At 40.8% G+C, this 15,953-nt stretch overlaps 1 protein-coding gene across 1 annotated transcript in view; it reads left to right on the plus strand.

Annotated features, from left to right (window-relative positions):
• csf1rb (colony stimulating factor 1 receptor, b) overlaps nucleotides 1-15,093 on the plus strand; it is a 57,305-nt gene extending 42,212 nt beyond the window's left edge. The window contains exons 16-25 of the mRNA XM_056263537.1: nucleotides 1,044-1,730; nucleotides 1,820-2,108; nucleotides 2,201-2,213; nucleotides 2,638-2,708; nucleotides 2,785-2,891; nucleotides 3,331-3,453; nucleotides 10,117-10,228; nucleotides 10,320-10,419; nucleotides 10,494-10,599; nucleotides 14,851-15,093. Of these exons, the coding sequence (XP_056119512.1) occupies nucleotides 1,044-1,730; nucleotides 1,820-2,108; nucleotides 2,201-2,213; nucleotides 2,638-2,708; nucleotides 2,785-2,891; nucleotides 3,331-3,453; nucleotides 10,117-10,228; nucleotides 10,320-10,419; nucleotides 10,494-10,599; nucleotides 14,851-14,949 (1,707 nt within the window). The 3' untranslated portion in view covers nucleotides 14,950-15,093. The remainder of the gene's footprint in view (nucleotides 1-1,043; nucleotides 1,731-1,819; nucleotides 2,109-2,200; nucleotides 2,214-2,637; nucleotides 2,709-2,784; nucleotides 2,892-3,330; nucleotides 3,454-10,116; nucleotides 10,229-10,319; nucleotides 10,420-10,493; nucleotides 10,600-14,850) is intronic.
• Nucleotides 15,094-15,953: the final 860 nt, after the last annotated feature.

The raw sequence follows: 15,953 nt of genomic DNA on the forward strand, positions 1-15,953 counted from the left end.
ATATGAACCATAAAAAGGTCATTAACAAGATACTAATAAACATTTGCAACCTTTACAAAGCAGCGTTTGTATTCATCTAATAGGCTAAACCATTTTTGTATTTCTTAGACCCCCCACAAATATGTCTTGACAAGCTGGAAGTGCCCGTTTTGTGGCTCTCCTGTTTGTATATTTTTCACACGAGTTGCATTTCGCGTAGTCGATACTGTCTCCTGCTGCAACTATTTCTGAGAACCGGTCCCAAACATTAGATTTAGCAGCCTGACCTTTTTTTACTTTTAATTATGTAAATTCCCGACCTCAATTTCTCCCGCACCTCATCTTCCATCTTCACTTTATTTCTCCGTTCTTGTTGTCGTGGCTGGCGGCGGGAGCTGCTTAGCGCGCCGCTTTCATGATGTGTCACGTGACGCCAAAGCTTTGGGGACATCACGCAAGTTACGTTGCTAAAGCATTCGTATTGTAACCTTATCAAAGGACCTAATAAAATAATATGAAAATAGATATTCCCAATTATTTAATATAGGGTGGAAATTGCACGCAACATGTATACATGGATTAAAAAAATAAAATAAAAATTAATGACCCACCCCAACCCGCCCCGCAAATAAAGTGACAATTTCTTTCCCCGCCCCAGCCCGACCCGCGGGTTACGAGTCGACCCGCGCATCACTAATATGGACGAGATCGGACAGTGAACAGAGGTGAAGAGTGTGTCTTTATAGTGGTGGTGATGGTGATGATGAGGTGCCGGTGTGTGTGATCAGGAATGACGTGCAGGTGGGAACAGAGGAGACTGATGGGAAGTATAGTGCAGGAACCTGGCAGACCTGTAACAGTACTCCCCCTTGATAATCGTAGATATTCCAACTGTGGAGGAGAGGCGGGCGGCCTGGACTCTAGACTGGTGTAAGCAGGTGGGTGTAGACTCCAGGGCGATGTCAGACTAGCAAGTGACCAGGGGGGAGCCGGGCGGCAGCTCAGGGGACCAGGACAGAGCCGGCATTAAGGGTATATGGCCCCCCCATTATTCTCTTGGGCAGCTGCAGGTGTCATTGGGATGGACAGGGTCAGAAACTGGAGCTCCCACTGGACTCTGGAGGAGGACGGAGACTGGACATTCAGGCGCGGTGGCGGCCATCTTGCACAAGGGCTCAGGCGCGGTGGCGGCCATCTTGCACAAGGGCTCAGGCGCGGTGGCGGCCATCCTGGACGAGGGCTCAGGAATGGCGGTGGCCATCTTGGACGAGGGCTCTGGCGCAGCGGCGGCCATCTTGGGACGAGGCTCTGGAACGGTGGCGGCCATCTTGGGACAAGACTCTGGAATGGCGGCGGACGTCTTGGGACGAGACTCTGGAACGGCGGTGGCCATCTTGGCACGAGGCTCTGGAAGGGCGGTCTCGGCAGAACGAGACTCTGGAAGGGGGGCGGCCATCCTGGACGAGGGCTCAGGAATGGCGGTGACCATCTTGGACGAGGGCTCTGGCCCAGCGGCGGCCATCTTGGGACGAGGCTCTGGAATGGCGGCGGCCATCTTGGGACGAGGCTCTGGAACGGCGGCGGCCATCTTGGGACGAGACTCTGGAACGGCGGTGGCCATCTTGGGACGAGACTCTGGAACGGCGGTGGCCATCTTGGGACGAGACTCTGGAACGGCGGTCTCAGCAGAACAAGACTCTGGAAGGGCGGCGGGCATGACGGAAAGGGAATCCGAATCTGCTCCTCCTATGGTCTAGGACGATCCACTCACACACAGGATGTTGTCTATGTATTTCCTCAAGGAACACGTGGTGGCAATAGATGGAAATTGCCTGAAAAGTGGATCGTCCAGAGGAGACGGAGACACGGAGACGCGGAGACGCTGGAGACGCTGGAGACGCTGGAGACGCTGGAGACACGGAGACACGGAGACGCTGGAGACGCTGGAGACACGGAGACACGGAGACACGGAGACGCTGGAGACGCTGGAGACGCTGGAGACGCTGGAGACACGGAGACACGGAGACGCTGGAGACGCTGGAGACACGGAGACACGGAGACACGGAGACACGGAGACACGGAGACGCTGGAGACGCTGGAGACGCTGGAGACCAGAGGAGTTCCTCTTCGTATGAACGAGACCAGACATTGAACAGAGGTGAAGAGTGTGTCTTTATAGTGGTGGTGATGGTGATGATGAGGTGCAGGTGTGTGTGATCAGGAATGACGTGCAGGTGGGAACAGACGAGAGTGTTGGGAAGTTTAGAGCAGGAACCTGTAACAGTCATAGTGTCATTTTCTGCACTTTGCAACAACAAAACCTTGTTTCTGCAGCGACTTTCAAGATGTTTCCTATAACAACGTCTGACCTTTACGGTCATCGTGGCGTGAGAAATCACATAAACCACCGATCAGAGCGGTCAGACTGAAACGGATTTCCACAAATGCGATTTGAATAAGATTTCAAACCACATATGAATGTAGCTTGAAACAGAAGTCGCATTTCATGTGATTTTTGGCCATTCACACTAGATAAATCGGATCGGATTTCAATCGGGTATGTATGCACAAATAATCGGATTTGGACTGTGAACATAGCCTAATGTGCTGTGGTTGTAGTGTCTCTTCTATTGTCAAACATGTAAACCTTTTTTTTAGGATCACTTGTCATGGCTCAGAGAGCTACAACGACGCACAATCAACACGGATGTCAAGAGACCTTTGTCAGGGTAAAGTAATAAGCAGACCAAATGTTTTGTAATGGGAACAATTGGGCATCCTTATCATTTTGGACTTTTCCAACAGAATCTTGCAATGAAGGAGGGGAGGACGTGTGGTCATTGGATAGTATTGATTTGCTGAAGTTCTCCTATCAAGTCGCACAGGGAATGGAATTCCTAGCCTCCAAAAATGTAATATTTCTCGGTTATATGTTACATATGTGTGTCAAAATTGTAGCTAATTTTTTTTTTTTTTTTAAATATCCCTGCTGCTTGTTATATAATGTAAATGAATAGGTACTGGGGCAACTGAGCTACAAAATAACAAAAAAAATAGCATATAAAATCAGACCTGAGTGCAAAATGGGGAATTGATATGAGGAAGTTTGTAAGTCGCTTTGGATAACAGCGTCTGCTAAATGACAAAATCTAAATCTAAGTTCTATGCACTACTTATAATTTGTTGTTGTTGTCAAAAGTGATTAATTTTCATGGAACTAAGTAATATACAGTGCAGAATTTGAATTCTTGAACTATTTCTTTATGGATGCCAAACTGCACAGTAAGTGTGAGATTGTGCAATTTTTTTATTTTTGGTACACTGTAATTTTATAATGCTGTTTATGATCAGTGTATTCACAGAGATTTGGCTGCACGGAACGTTCTTGTGTCTGACCGCAACATTGTGAAGATCTGTGATTTTGGCCTTGCACGAGACATCATGAATGACATGAATTATGTAGTGAAGGGAAATGTAAGTAATATTTTCTTTTATTATGAACAATTCAACATTTTCGGGCCAGATTTCTAACAGCTTGCTCCCACAAATCCTCTTTGGCATTAAGAATTAGCACTGAAAAGGCATGGACACGGTTATTTTTGCGGCTGACCTTATTGCATATGCATTTGTTGTAGTTTCCCTTTCAGACAGAAAATGTATGTGAGGAGAGTATTTAAATGAATCTTGCAAGGTGATTTACTAAGGTTTGCGCTCGTCAATTCACTGATATTTGTGCCCTTATTTAAAGTCCCCCTGTAGTCAATAATTGTATCCCTTAAAACTCATCTCCACAAGCGCTTTGAGTGCCGAGAAAAGCGCTATATGAATGTAATGAATGAATTAGGCAAGGCAAGGCAAGGCAAGTTTATTTATATAGCACATTTCATACACAATGGTAATTCAAAGTGCTTTACATAAAATAAATTAAAAAATCAAAAGAAATAACAATAATTAAAACAGTTTAAAATAAAGAAATTAAAATAATCAAAAGAAATAAGAATAATTAAAACAGTTTAGAATAAAAAATAAAAAATATATAATACAGTACAAACAGTCGGACACAGTGGCACAGTGCTCATTCAGTAAATGCATAGCTAAACAGAAGTGTTTTGAGTCTGGATTTGAATGTGACTGTAGGAGCACATCTGATCTCCTCTGGAAGCTGGTTCCAGCTGCGGCTGGCATAATAGCTAAAAGCAGACTCTCCATGCTTAGAGTGAACCCTTGGTATTTCTAGCTGATGTGATCCTAATGATCTGAGTGATCTGTTTGGTTTATATTCAGTGAGCATATCTGCAATGTATTTGGGTCCTAGGCCATTAAATGATTTATATACCAGTAATAATACTTTAAAATCAATCCTAAATGTAACTGGGAGCCAGTGTAAAGCCCTGAGGACTGGTGTGATGTGTTCATATTTTCTGGTTCTGCTCAGGATCCTGACAGCAGCGTTCTGTATGAGCTGCAACTGTCTTATGGTCTTTTTAGGAAGGCCAGTGAGGAGTCCATTACAATAGTCCACCCTGCTGGTGATAAAAGCATGCACAAGTTTCTCTAAGTCTTGACTGGAAACAAAGCATTTAATTCTTGGAATATTTTTCAGATGATAGTATGCTGATTTAGTTATTGCTTTGACATGACTACTGAAACTAAGGTCTGACTCTAGAGACACACCCTGTCTTGATTCCTGACTTGATTTTTAGTTGTTAGACCCCTAGCGTCAAGGTATGCATTCACCTTGAGAACTTCATCTTTGTTTCCAAACGAAATGACTTCAGTTTTGTCTTTGTTTAACTGAAGAAAGTTTTGGCACATCCAACCGTTTACTTCATCAATATGCATTGGCACAGGAAGTCAATGGGGCTGTAATCCCAGTGAATTAATTAATCTTTGATCAGCAAAATTACATATTTTATAGTTTTTTCCTTGATAAAAAAAGACTTCATGCCTTCAAATATCTTGAATGTAATTCGACACCCTTGCCTCATTTAGTATACACGGTTCTATGAATATGCAAATGAGCCCCGCCTCCACTCACTCACTCAGCTCAGAGATCCACTGGTTGACTTGTTGTTTTTGAGACTGTCTTTGGTTCACTGCAGTTTTAAGTAGAAAATACTCAGCAATGGAGTTGACATGAACTTACACATGGTTTGTCTTAATGCATAAAAACACCACATAGACACATAAACAACATTAAAAGCTGGATTTTCACCACAGGGGGACTTTAAAGCCCAAAAAAGCATGTTTTAAACCAGACACTAATTTGCTCTTGGTAGATTGTGTTGGTCATTATGGAAATGAACCCCTGCTTGCAGTTTACGGCCCTTACCCCTTTCCCCCAACAGGAGGCCGACTTCAAAGTCTCCTCTGTTCAAGATATCACCCGCTTTTCCCCCCTGCCTGATCTGAAAGCAAACACCAACACAGATTTCCTTTATGTGTTAAGACTGCAGCCATTTTCCAGCCCCCGCTTATGTCACAAAAACTGCATTACATTTTCTATAGTCTATGCAAAATCTCCTACTTCCATTTGCAACCTGTATGAACATTTTCAATCTTGCTTTCATTTATTTCATAGTACTGAGAGTCTGAGACTGTCAAGATTTCTAACGATTGACTTGTTGCGGATGACTCTATAATCTAGTAGTTCTTACTATATCAAAGCAACACTAAGTAAGGATTTTTACCTTAAAATAATGTTTTCAAAACCGGTTCAGTGGTTCATCAAGTCGTGACATGGTGAAATGCACTTATGCCACCGCTTTGCGGTCCTTTATCTGATATATCCACGCTATGTAAGATTGCCAGAACGGGTCACGTTTCTGTAGTCCGAATGAGACATTAGAAAACTACAAATTTGACTTGCTTTACGGCAAGCGTTACAATTGCCGATAGGTGGAGCGTACTCGACAGTAGACTACAACTACACTTTCATAAAATCATGCATCATACTCTACCTTGTCTGTGGCCATTGTTGATTCCAAAGCCGGTGCTGGATAAACAGAGAGCATGTGCGTGCGGGCGCGTGCGACAGTAAGCTGCGGTAGGCTAAATTATTTACGACAGCAGTAATGGACAATTCCGCTTCCAACCTGTAGGGCGACCGCAGAGGAAAAGTCACTTGGTGTTGCTTTAAATCTTTTTGATTTAACTGCTTCATCTTGCACAGCATCCTATTAGATGTGATACACTATAGAAATTGTTGGTACAACCATGGTTGGTTTAAATCTTATCTCTTAGGTCACACCCAATTCATCCAATTAAGGCAGTTCCGATCAAAGCCAGCCCAAATTAATGCTGGTGTCCCACAGGGATCGGTTTTGGGCCCCCTGCTATTTATCATTTACCTTCTTACCCTTGGTAGAATTTTCAGGAAATTTGGCTTATGTTTTGCTGATAAAACCCAGCTTTACCTGTCTCTACACACTTCTGTTCTTCCTCTGCCTTATCTTTCTAGTTGACTGTCTGAAATTAAAATTTAGTTCTCAAGCAATTGCCTCATATTTAATAGCAGTAAAGACAAAAATTATCCTTTGGGGCTCAAAGAATAATGTGAAAACGTCTAATTATTTTTCTGTTAGTATTGATAATTCTCTCAGTTTCCTGTTTTACACATGTTAAGAGCTTGTGTGTTATCTTCTACAGTATTCTGTCACTTGGAACTCATATTAATAATGTTACTCAGACAGTACTTCCACATACGTAACATTAACCGTCCTCTGAGGAGCACTGCCATCATGGTCCATGCTGTAAATTATTGTAAGGCTTTGCTTTATGATCTTCTTTCTAATAATTTATGGACCTTTTTTGGTTAAACATTTCCCCTGTTGCTCAAAATTTGCAACTTTGCTCCTTACTTCTAAGGCTCGTAACACACTTGCTCCCTTTTGATTGTATGATCTTCTTTCCTTATACACTTGTTCTTGGATCTTCTACATTCACTAGTTCTCCCTCCGATGTGTGTGATTAGTCTGAAGTCTCAAGCTTTAGCTACACTCTCTTACTCAAGACAATTGGAATTATGACATTCTTTGTCTATAAAGGGGTTGGTTGATTATGATTTTATTTTTCTAACTTTAGTTAGTGTGTAATGTTGCTGTTTGAGCATAAACAACATCTGCAAAGTTACAACACTCAAAGTTCAAAGCAAAGGGAGATATTTGCTTTTAAAGAAATCGTTTTTTTAAGGACTACAACAAACGGTTGGTAGGAACTACACGAGCTTCCTCCCGGGTTAGTGACATCACTAACCCTAAAATTTACATAAACCCCGCCCCCGTTAACACGCAGTCCATGTCGAGAAGAGGAAGAGCTGTTGTAGTCGAGCAGATTTGTGAGTCAACTCAAACTGTAGCATCCGTCTTTTCACATGCAATAGAAAGTCACTCTGTGTGCATCTCACAACAGTTCCTATACAAGTGATTTATAGATTACCATGACAGAATATGCTAATTGAAGTTAGTTAACGCCACATCAGCAACATAAATTCATCAACTAACCATTCAGAGATGTCCTGTTGTATTCTACATGTTGTCACTTCTTCTTAGTCTCTCCATCTTTGTCTGACTCCGGTTTAAACATAAAAGGCAGAACAGTTTCTGACATTATAGTGTGTGTCTCGTGTCTGTGTAATCGAAGCTGATAACATACGCACTCTTGAAGCTCCGCCCACTGTGTCGGGAGCTGCAGCTCATTTGCATTTAAAGGGCCATACACAAAACGGTGCGTTTTTGCTAACCCTCAAAAAGTGACGATTTTAACATGCTATATAAAAATATCTGTGGGGTATTTTGAGTTAAAACTTCACATACACACTCTGGGGACATCAGAGATTTATTTTACATCTTGTGGAAAGGGCATTATACCACCCCTTTAATCTTACCTTGTTAAACAGGCTTTCTGGTGACTGTACCCTTGTATTTTGTATTGCTCGTGGTGTTCTTAAAGGGATACTCCACCAGTTTTTCTTATTAAACTATGTTATTCCCTTAACTAAGACGAGTTGATACATACCTCTCTCGTCTCAGTGCGTGCACTATATCGCTCTGTATTGCCGCAAAACTATGTTAGCACTTAGCTTAGCCCATGCATTAAATATGGGCCAAGCAGAGAAGCGACCAAACACTTCCACGTTTTCCCTATGTAAACACAGTTACTCGAGTAGTGTATCTTGACCTGGGCTGGTGACACAAAATAAACCGTTGCGCTTTTCTAAGCGTTTAAAATTGATGACTATATTGTATGGCGGAATACCATAACAAGTGCTTTTGAGCAGTTCGACTTGGCGCAATAATATCTTAACTAGTGAAAAGTCCTCTTACCGGCTCCCGCTTCCTCTCCTCCTCCCTCTGACATTTCCGTCAATACAACCAACGTGGCTTTTACTACCTGTGCTATTAGCAAACTGCAGATCATTTGCAATGGCGGACTTTGTAGATGATTATGACTTCTTTGTAGAAGACCCAGAGCCATATCTGTTTGAACCCGAGTACACGGAGGAGGAATTAGCTCTTATGGACCGTGAGAGGAAAGAAAGATATGATCCAGAACAGACCGGAGCTGGCGAAAGACCACGGGCAAACAGCAATTGGTGGTGCAAGTGTGACTGTTGCGAACAGATGCCGACCGAAATTGAGAGCCTGTGCTGTTTAGAATGCTAACTAGCTTCCAACAACCTGTTACTTCGTCAACTCCGCTCGAACTACTACTACCGGCGCATGTCACGTTGTATTGACGGAAATGTCAGAGGGAGGGGGAGAGGAAGCGGGAGCCGGTAAGAGGACTTTTCACTAGTGAAGATATTATTGCGCCAAGTCGAACTGCTCAAAAGCACTTGTTATGGTATTCCGCCATATAATATAGTCATCAATTTTAAACGCTTAGAAAAGCGCAACGGTTTATTTTGTGTCACCAGCCCAGGTCAAGTTACACTACTCGAGTAACTGTGTTTACATAGGGAAAACGTGGAAGTGTTTGGTCGCTTCTCTGCTTGGCCCATATTTAATGCATGGGCTAAGCTAAGTGCTAACATAGTTTTGCGGCAATACAGAGCGATATAGTGCACGCACTGAGACGAGAGAGGTATGTATCAACTCGTCTTAGTTAAGGGAATAACATAGTTTAATAAGAAAAACTGGTGGAGTATCCCTTTAAGATGCACTTGTGTGTTTTAGGCCAAACTGAGGGCCTACCACCTGCCTAATATTGTGAAGGTCTCATGCATCGAATCATGAACTCCACAAGACCTCTGAAGGTGTACTGTGGTCTCCGGGACCAAGACATTAGCAGCAGATCCTTTAAGTCTTGCACGTTGCAAAGTGAGGCCTCCATGGATCGGATTCCTTGGTTTGCTAAGATCCGGGGAATTTGGAAGCCAACACTTTGAATTTTTTGTCATGTACCTCAAACCATTCCTGAACATTTTTTGCAGTGTGGCAGGGTGCATTATCCTGCTGAAAGAGACACTGCTATCAGAGTATATCTTGGCCATGTACGTTGTCTGCAACAATCTTTTGGTAGGTGGAATGTGTCAAAGTAACATTCTCATGAATGCCAGGACCTGATGGGCGATATATCGATACTGACGTCAAGAATCAAAAGTATCGATACTCAAATAAAAATATCGATACTACTATAGGTTTTTTTTTTGTACCAGTGATTTTGTTTGACAAGAATTCTAATGCATACAATATGCATTGAACTGGATGAATAACCTATGTTAGTGAATAATTGTGTAGTAGAACCACTTCCCTGCTTTATATCTGAACTGAACACACGCAAATGCTGCAAGTCAGAACCAATCAATCACAGAGAGTGTTCACAAACTGCCAACAATGCATTCAAACCACTGATCTATATATTGCATTATATAGATCAATGATTCAAAAATGCGTAACAGAAGACAGAAAAAAATATGTTTGAGCTATTTTACAATAAACAAATTGTAGCCTACATAGTTTGTGCAATTAAATTGTTTTAAATTGAATCTTACTGATGTTCTATTTACAAAGCTCTAACAAACTTTGTTGCATTGGTTATCTCTGTAAAGCTGCTTTGAAACACTCTGTGTTGTAAACAGCGCTGTATAAATAAAGGTGACTTGACCTTTTACACTGTGTTCCACTTGTTCTACAGGCTCGGCTGCCAGTAAAATGGATGTCACCTGAAAGCATTTTTGAATGTCTTTACACAGTACAGAGTGATGTCTGGTCATATGGTGTCCTTTTGTGGGAGATCTTTTCCTTGGGTAAGTGAATTTACTCGTTCATACCTATTAAAATTATCATTTCATGAAGGTATTGTGTTGGTATTATGGTGCTTTTTTTCTGTCTTTTTAGGTATGAGTCCTTACCCTAATGTTGTGATTGATGCACAATTCTATAAGATGATTAAAGATGGTTATCACATGCCACAACCAGATTTTGCCCCTCATGAAATGTGAGTTTATACGCATTTGTAAAGTTTTAGAAAAGAAACAATAAATACTAAGCAAGTGACTTGTCCTTCTGTAGGTACACGATGATGAAAACGTGCTGGAGCCTGGAACCAACTCTGCGTCCCACCTTTGCCAACATCAGAGCATTTATTGCAAATTTGCTGCCAAAGCAATCCAGCCAGGTGAGGCGTCAAAGCTCAATGTTAGAACAATTTCCTCTGGTGTAAAACCAAACAAAATATAGCCACGCTTCTTGTATTTATAATTTATTTGGCTGATTTTCTATTTTGACACAGTGTAGTCTCCCAGCGAACAGAGAACGTCCTTAAAACTTTGGCTAATATTCTGGCAAGGTTCTCTGAAGGTTATAAACAAACATTCTTCCAGTAATGTTAATAAAAGGTTTGTTGAAAGTTATTTAAGTTATCATAGGGTTAGCTTAAAAACGTAACTTACACTCTAAAAAATGCCGGGTTGTTTCAACCCAAATTTGGGTCAAATATGGACAAACCCAGGCGTGTCCCTGGTTCCGCCTGTCAAGTCTCCTCCCTCCCTTGACTCCGCCGTGGGCCTGTGTCCTGGTTTTCCTGGGGCCGGTTTCACAAAGCTATTTTAGACCGGTCTATAGTGTAAGACAAGACAAAAATTTGCTCATTGACTAGTCTAATGCAAGTTAGACTGTTTCACAAAAATAAAGACTGACTTAATTTAGACCAAAAAAATTAGACACCCAAAGATATGATCTTACAGATTTTGTGCCAATGTTAAGTCTATGGAAGTTTTTTCTGCCGATTTATCGCCCGCCGGACGAACATTGTACACCCGATCGCTTCGAAAAGTTTGAATCCGGTCTATTTGACACCTCATTCATTGGTCTACGACAAACGGTGCGGGAGGAGTAGCGTGCCGAAGTTTAAGTATGAGCAATAACAATAGTAGTGCCTAGCCTTCGGCAAGCACCACTAATAACCTGTGGAAGTCCACCTCAATTTAAAGTGACATATTTATATATTCATAGTTCTGTCACCAAATATATAGGCACAATCTGCCTATATATTTCATATTTCAATATGTTTCACTCAGTTTCACACATTTCAGTCTGGCAACATAGTTTGGCAAAAGCCCAACTGGTAAAATGTACACAAGTTTGTGTAAAAATAACACTAACAAATGTAAGTAAGAATAAATTAATTACTCGTCAGAAATGATATCCTCCTCTGGATCAGGCCGCACATCGCATTATTCTTCTGAGGAAAATTCCAGGCTTATTCCCAAAACACAAGCTTAACCTTAAAGCTTTTTCATCTCTCCAATGTCTTTCTTTAGCATTACATAAATGTTCTTTGAAAACATATGGCAATTGCTGAAAGAGGAAACATTTCGATTGCTAAAGGAAACACTAATCACCATAATGGTGACTTCAAATGACCTTTTCAACATATTCAATAAAACATCAACACTGACTAGATCTAAACTTATGTTAATTCAAATAAATAAGGAGTTAGAACTTTAGACATGTAATAAATTAAATTAAACTGTATTGTAATAAGTGGAGATGGTAATGCTGTTTTGGAGTTGTTTAATTATCCTCTGCTGAGATCTGAGAGATTTAATGTGCTCTTTTATGAAATGTTTTTCCGTTCTTCTTGTTCCTCAGTGATTATGCTTGTTAACAGCAGGTGTTAATCACTAATGGTCAATCATAACTCAATTATCTTATTAACAGCAGTTGCTTCAGTGTTACTTTTTATACTCTGTAGATTGGACCCATATCGACATTGAATAGTCTTAATTTAACACTATGGATTTTGCTGTGTATCACATCACTAAAACATTCTCCATGGGATTTACGCTGCCTTTATGTGCTTTCGGAAATCTCCTGCTTCCCACTTCTGAAGTCGGTATTACGAGCTCATCGCGTTCAAGTGCTTTGTTGTCAGAAAGAACAGGAATCATTGAGGACAACATGCCTATTTATTAGGAAAATCTTATTAAAAACAAAATGATATTTAGCATTCCAGTCATTAAAAACGATATAAACATTCACTACGCTATCTAGAGTCAGCTTGCTGATGATTCTGCGCAGGAGTGTTGTGCTTTCTTCTTGTGTAACATAGGTTCAAGTTGCATTTCCTGATGCAGAAGCAGACTATGTTAAATGACAACTGTTTTCCAAAGTTCTCCTGAGCTTATGTTGCTGTATTTAACACAGTAGCATGATGGTTTCTCAGGGGTGTCCTGCCCTGCCCTTCCCCTTTGCATTTTACAAATAGTTGCACGCAAATCGCAAAACTCAGTAATTACATAAATTATTTTGGTCCTCTTAAAAAGAACTGAATGTGCTTACAAAATTGAATTAATTAATGCAACACTAAAAATGATTATTAACATTTTGGGACTCATCCACAGCACACAAGCAGAGAATTTCAGAGTATGTAAACTGTCCCACTGAATTGCTTTAACAATTGTTTTACCAAGAGGCTCATAAACATAATTGTATCGTAATAATTGTTTTAAGAGGCTCATAAACAAACAAGAGGTATAGGAGAGGACTCTGCAAACTTTTTTACTTTGATTTTTCGGTCCACTTTATATTAAGTGGCTTTAACTACTATGTACTAACATTGAAATTAATAATTTGATACAATGGACTCATTGTGTACTTACATGTTTTTACATTGTACTTTTATTTTGAAAATACCTGCATGCAATTAATTTATGTAATTACATGTAATTACACTGTTGCCCCTTCCCTTACACCTTAACCCACCCTTAAACCTTCCCATACCACACACACCTGACCCTAACCTTACCCAATACAACATGAACACAATAAGTACATTGTACCTACTTTTAGATGTAAGTACATAGTACTTAGAGCCACTTAATATAAAGTGGGACCGCTTTTTCTTCTGGGCCATGTCAGCAATGCCTTCATCACATGCATTTCAAAATGCAGCTCACAGTAAATATATATATATATATATATATACACTCACCGGCCACTTTATTAGGTACCCCATGCTAGTAACGGGTTGGACCCCCTTTTGCCTTCAGAACTGCCTCAATTCTTCGTGGCATAGATTCAACAAGGTGCTGGAAGCATTCCTCAGGGAGTTTGGTCCATATTGACATGATGGCATCACACAGTTGCCGCAGATTTGTCGGCTGCACATCCATGATGCGAATCTCCCGTTCCACCACATCCCAAAGATGCTCTATTGGGTTGAGATCTGGTGACTGTGGAGGCCATTTTAGTACAGTGAACTCATTGTCATGTTCAAGAAACCAATTTGAAATGATTAGAGCTTTGTGACATGGTGGAAGTAGCCATCAGAGGATGGGTACATGGTGGCCATAAAGGGATGGACATGGTCAGAAACAATGCTCAGGTAGGCCGTGGCATTTAAACGATGCCCAATTGGCACTAAGGGGCCTAAAGTGTGCCAGGAAAACATCCCCCACACCATTACACCACCACCACCAGCCTGCACAGTGGTAACAAGGCATGATGGTTCCATGTTCTCATTCTGTTTACGCCAAATTCTGACTCTACCATCTGAATGTCTCAACAGAAATCGAGACTCATCAGACCAGGCAACATTTTTCCAGTCTTCAACTGTTCAATTTTGGTGAGCTCTTGCAAATTGTAGCCCCTTTTTCCTATTTGTAGTGGAGATGAGTGGTACCCGGTGGAGTCTTCTGCTGTTGTAGCCCATCCGCCTCAAGGTTGTGCGTGTTGTGGCTTCACAAATGCTTTGCTGCATACCTTGGTTGTAACGAGTGGTTATTTCAGTCACTGTTGCCCTTCTATCAGCTCGAACCAGTCTGGCCATTCTCCTCTGACCTCTGGCATCAACAAGGCATTTCCGCCCACAGAACTGCCGCTCACTGGATGTTTTTTCTTTTTCGGACCATTCTCTGTAAACCCTAGAGATGGTTGTGCGTGAAAATCCCAGTAGATTAGCAGTTTCTGAAATACTCAGACCAGCCCTTCTGGCACCAACAATCATGCCACGTTCAAAGTCACTCAAATCAACTTTCTTCCCCATACTGATGCTCGGTTTGAACTGCAGGAGATTGTCTTGACCATGTCTACATGCCTAAATGCACTGAGTTGCCACCTTGTGATTGGCTGCTTAGAAATTAAGTGTTAACGAGCAGTTGGACAGGTGTACCTAATAAAGTGGCCGGTGAGTGTATATATATATATATGTATATGTATATGTATATGTGTGTGTCTAACGGCACAGAGGCAGCCAGCATACACATTTTACTTGAAGACTTAAATTGGTTGCATTGCATATCCCAGAGTCTCTAAGGCTTGTGGCTGCAGCAATACAACAATAGCAATACTCTACAAATACATATTTAGCAACAAAACATAATTCAAGTGTAATATTTGGGAAGTAAAAGCTTCTCTTCTTCAGCAGAACAATGAAACGATGTATCCAGAGTTTCCGAGGCTCCCGACGGCGTCCCATGTCGGCAGAGACGAGGCCCAGCCTTTAATGAGGAACAGTTTGACCTAACAAAATATGCTTTAATTTTTCATGTCTGTATTTAGAACTAGAGCTAACAAGACAAGTCCAATTTCCATATACTGCATGCTTTGTGTTTTGTTTTTACATTTATAACAATGTAATATCATGCTATATGATTTTGTGATTCTTTTATAGCAGTTTTACTTTTTGAAACCCATGGCAGCTAACACTTTATCAAACATCTTTCTAAAAATCGAAGTATATACCTTTTCATATCGTACATTAACTTCATCTGAAGCATTAAGAGCACAGGTTGTAAGCTGATTTCTTGTTTTACTTGGTCATACAGTGGATATAAAAAATGTCTATGCCTCTGTAAAAAATAAATCATATCAGAACCTACGAAATGCCACATTTCAGAAAAAAAGATTAAAATAACCTAAAGTGTGCACAAACTTTTGTAATTGGATATGTGGATATGTGGCTGTGTTGAGAAAGAACTGATCATCAAGCTCAAATGATATAGTGCACACTTCTCTTCACATTGTTACGTATGTATGTTTTTGTTCTTTTATATTATGCATTTATTATTGTATATGTTGTGTGTCCTGAGTACGATCCTCCATCTGTCTTCATTGGAATGGATGGCATTAATAGTGTAGTTTTTTCTTTGATATAAGTTATTTTGTCTTTTTATATATTGACTACTTTTGTGTTATTGTGGGCCGTGGGTCACCCTGAGGTTTATACACCCACTGGTCTTTCTTTTGTTACTGTGAAGCTCTCAACTTTACATATTATTTCCTACATCTTAATAAAACATTTATCGGAGCTATTCTTTGTTTGTGAAGTTGTTTATGTATTTAGTTTTGGGCTGGGAGTCATGTTTTTATTTATTATTTATTGCGACTTAAAGGTGCTCTATGTAACTTTTCTTCTAAAATGAATCCTTTTTGTATTGCCTGTGTGTGAAGGGGTTGTAATCACACATTACAATAATCCACTTGTCGGGTTCTGCTATTACCTCTGAAGGCCAGTATTCCTATTTCTAT

Source organism: Rhinichthys klamathensis, unplaced genomic scaffold (genome assembly GCF_029890125.1).
Source record: "Rhinichthys klamathensis goyatoka isolate OS25496 unplaced genomic scaffold, OSU_Roscu_1.1 h1tg000207l_1, whole genome shotgun sequence".
Lineage (NCBI taxonomy): Eukaryota > Metazoa > Chordata > Actinopteri > Cypriniformes > Leuciscidae > Rhinichthys > Rhinichthys klamathensis.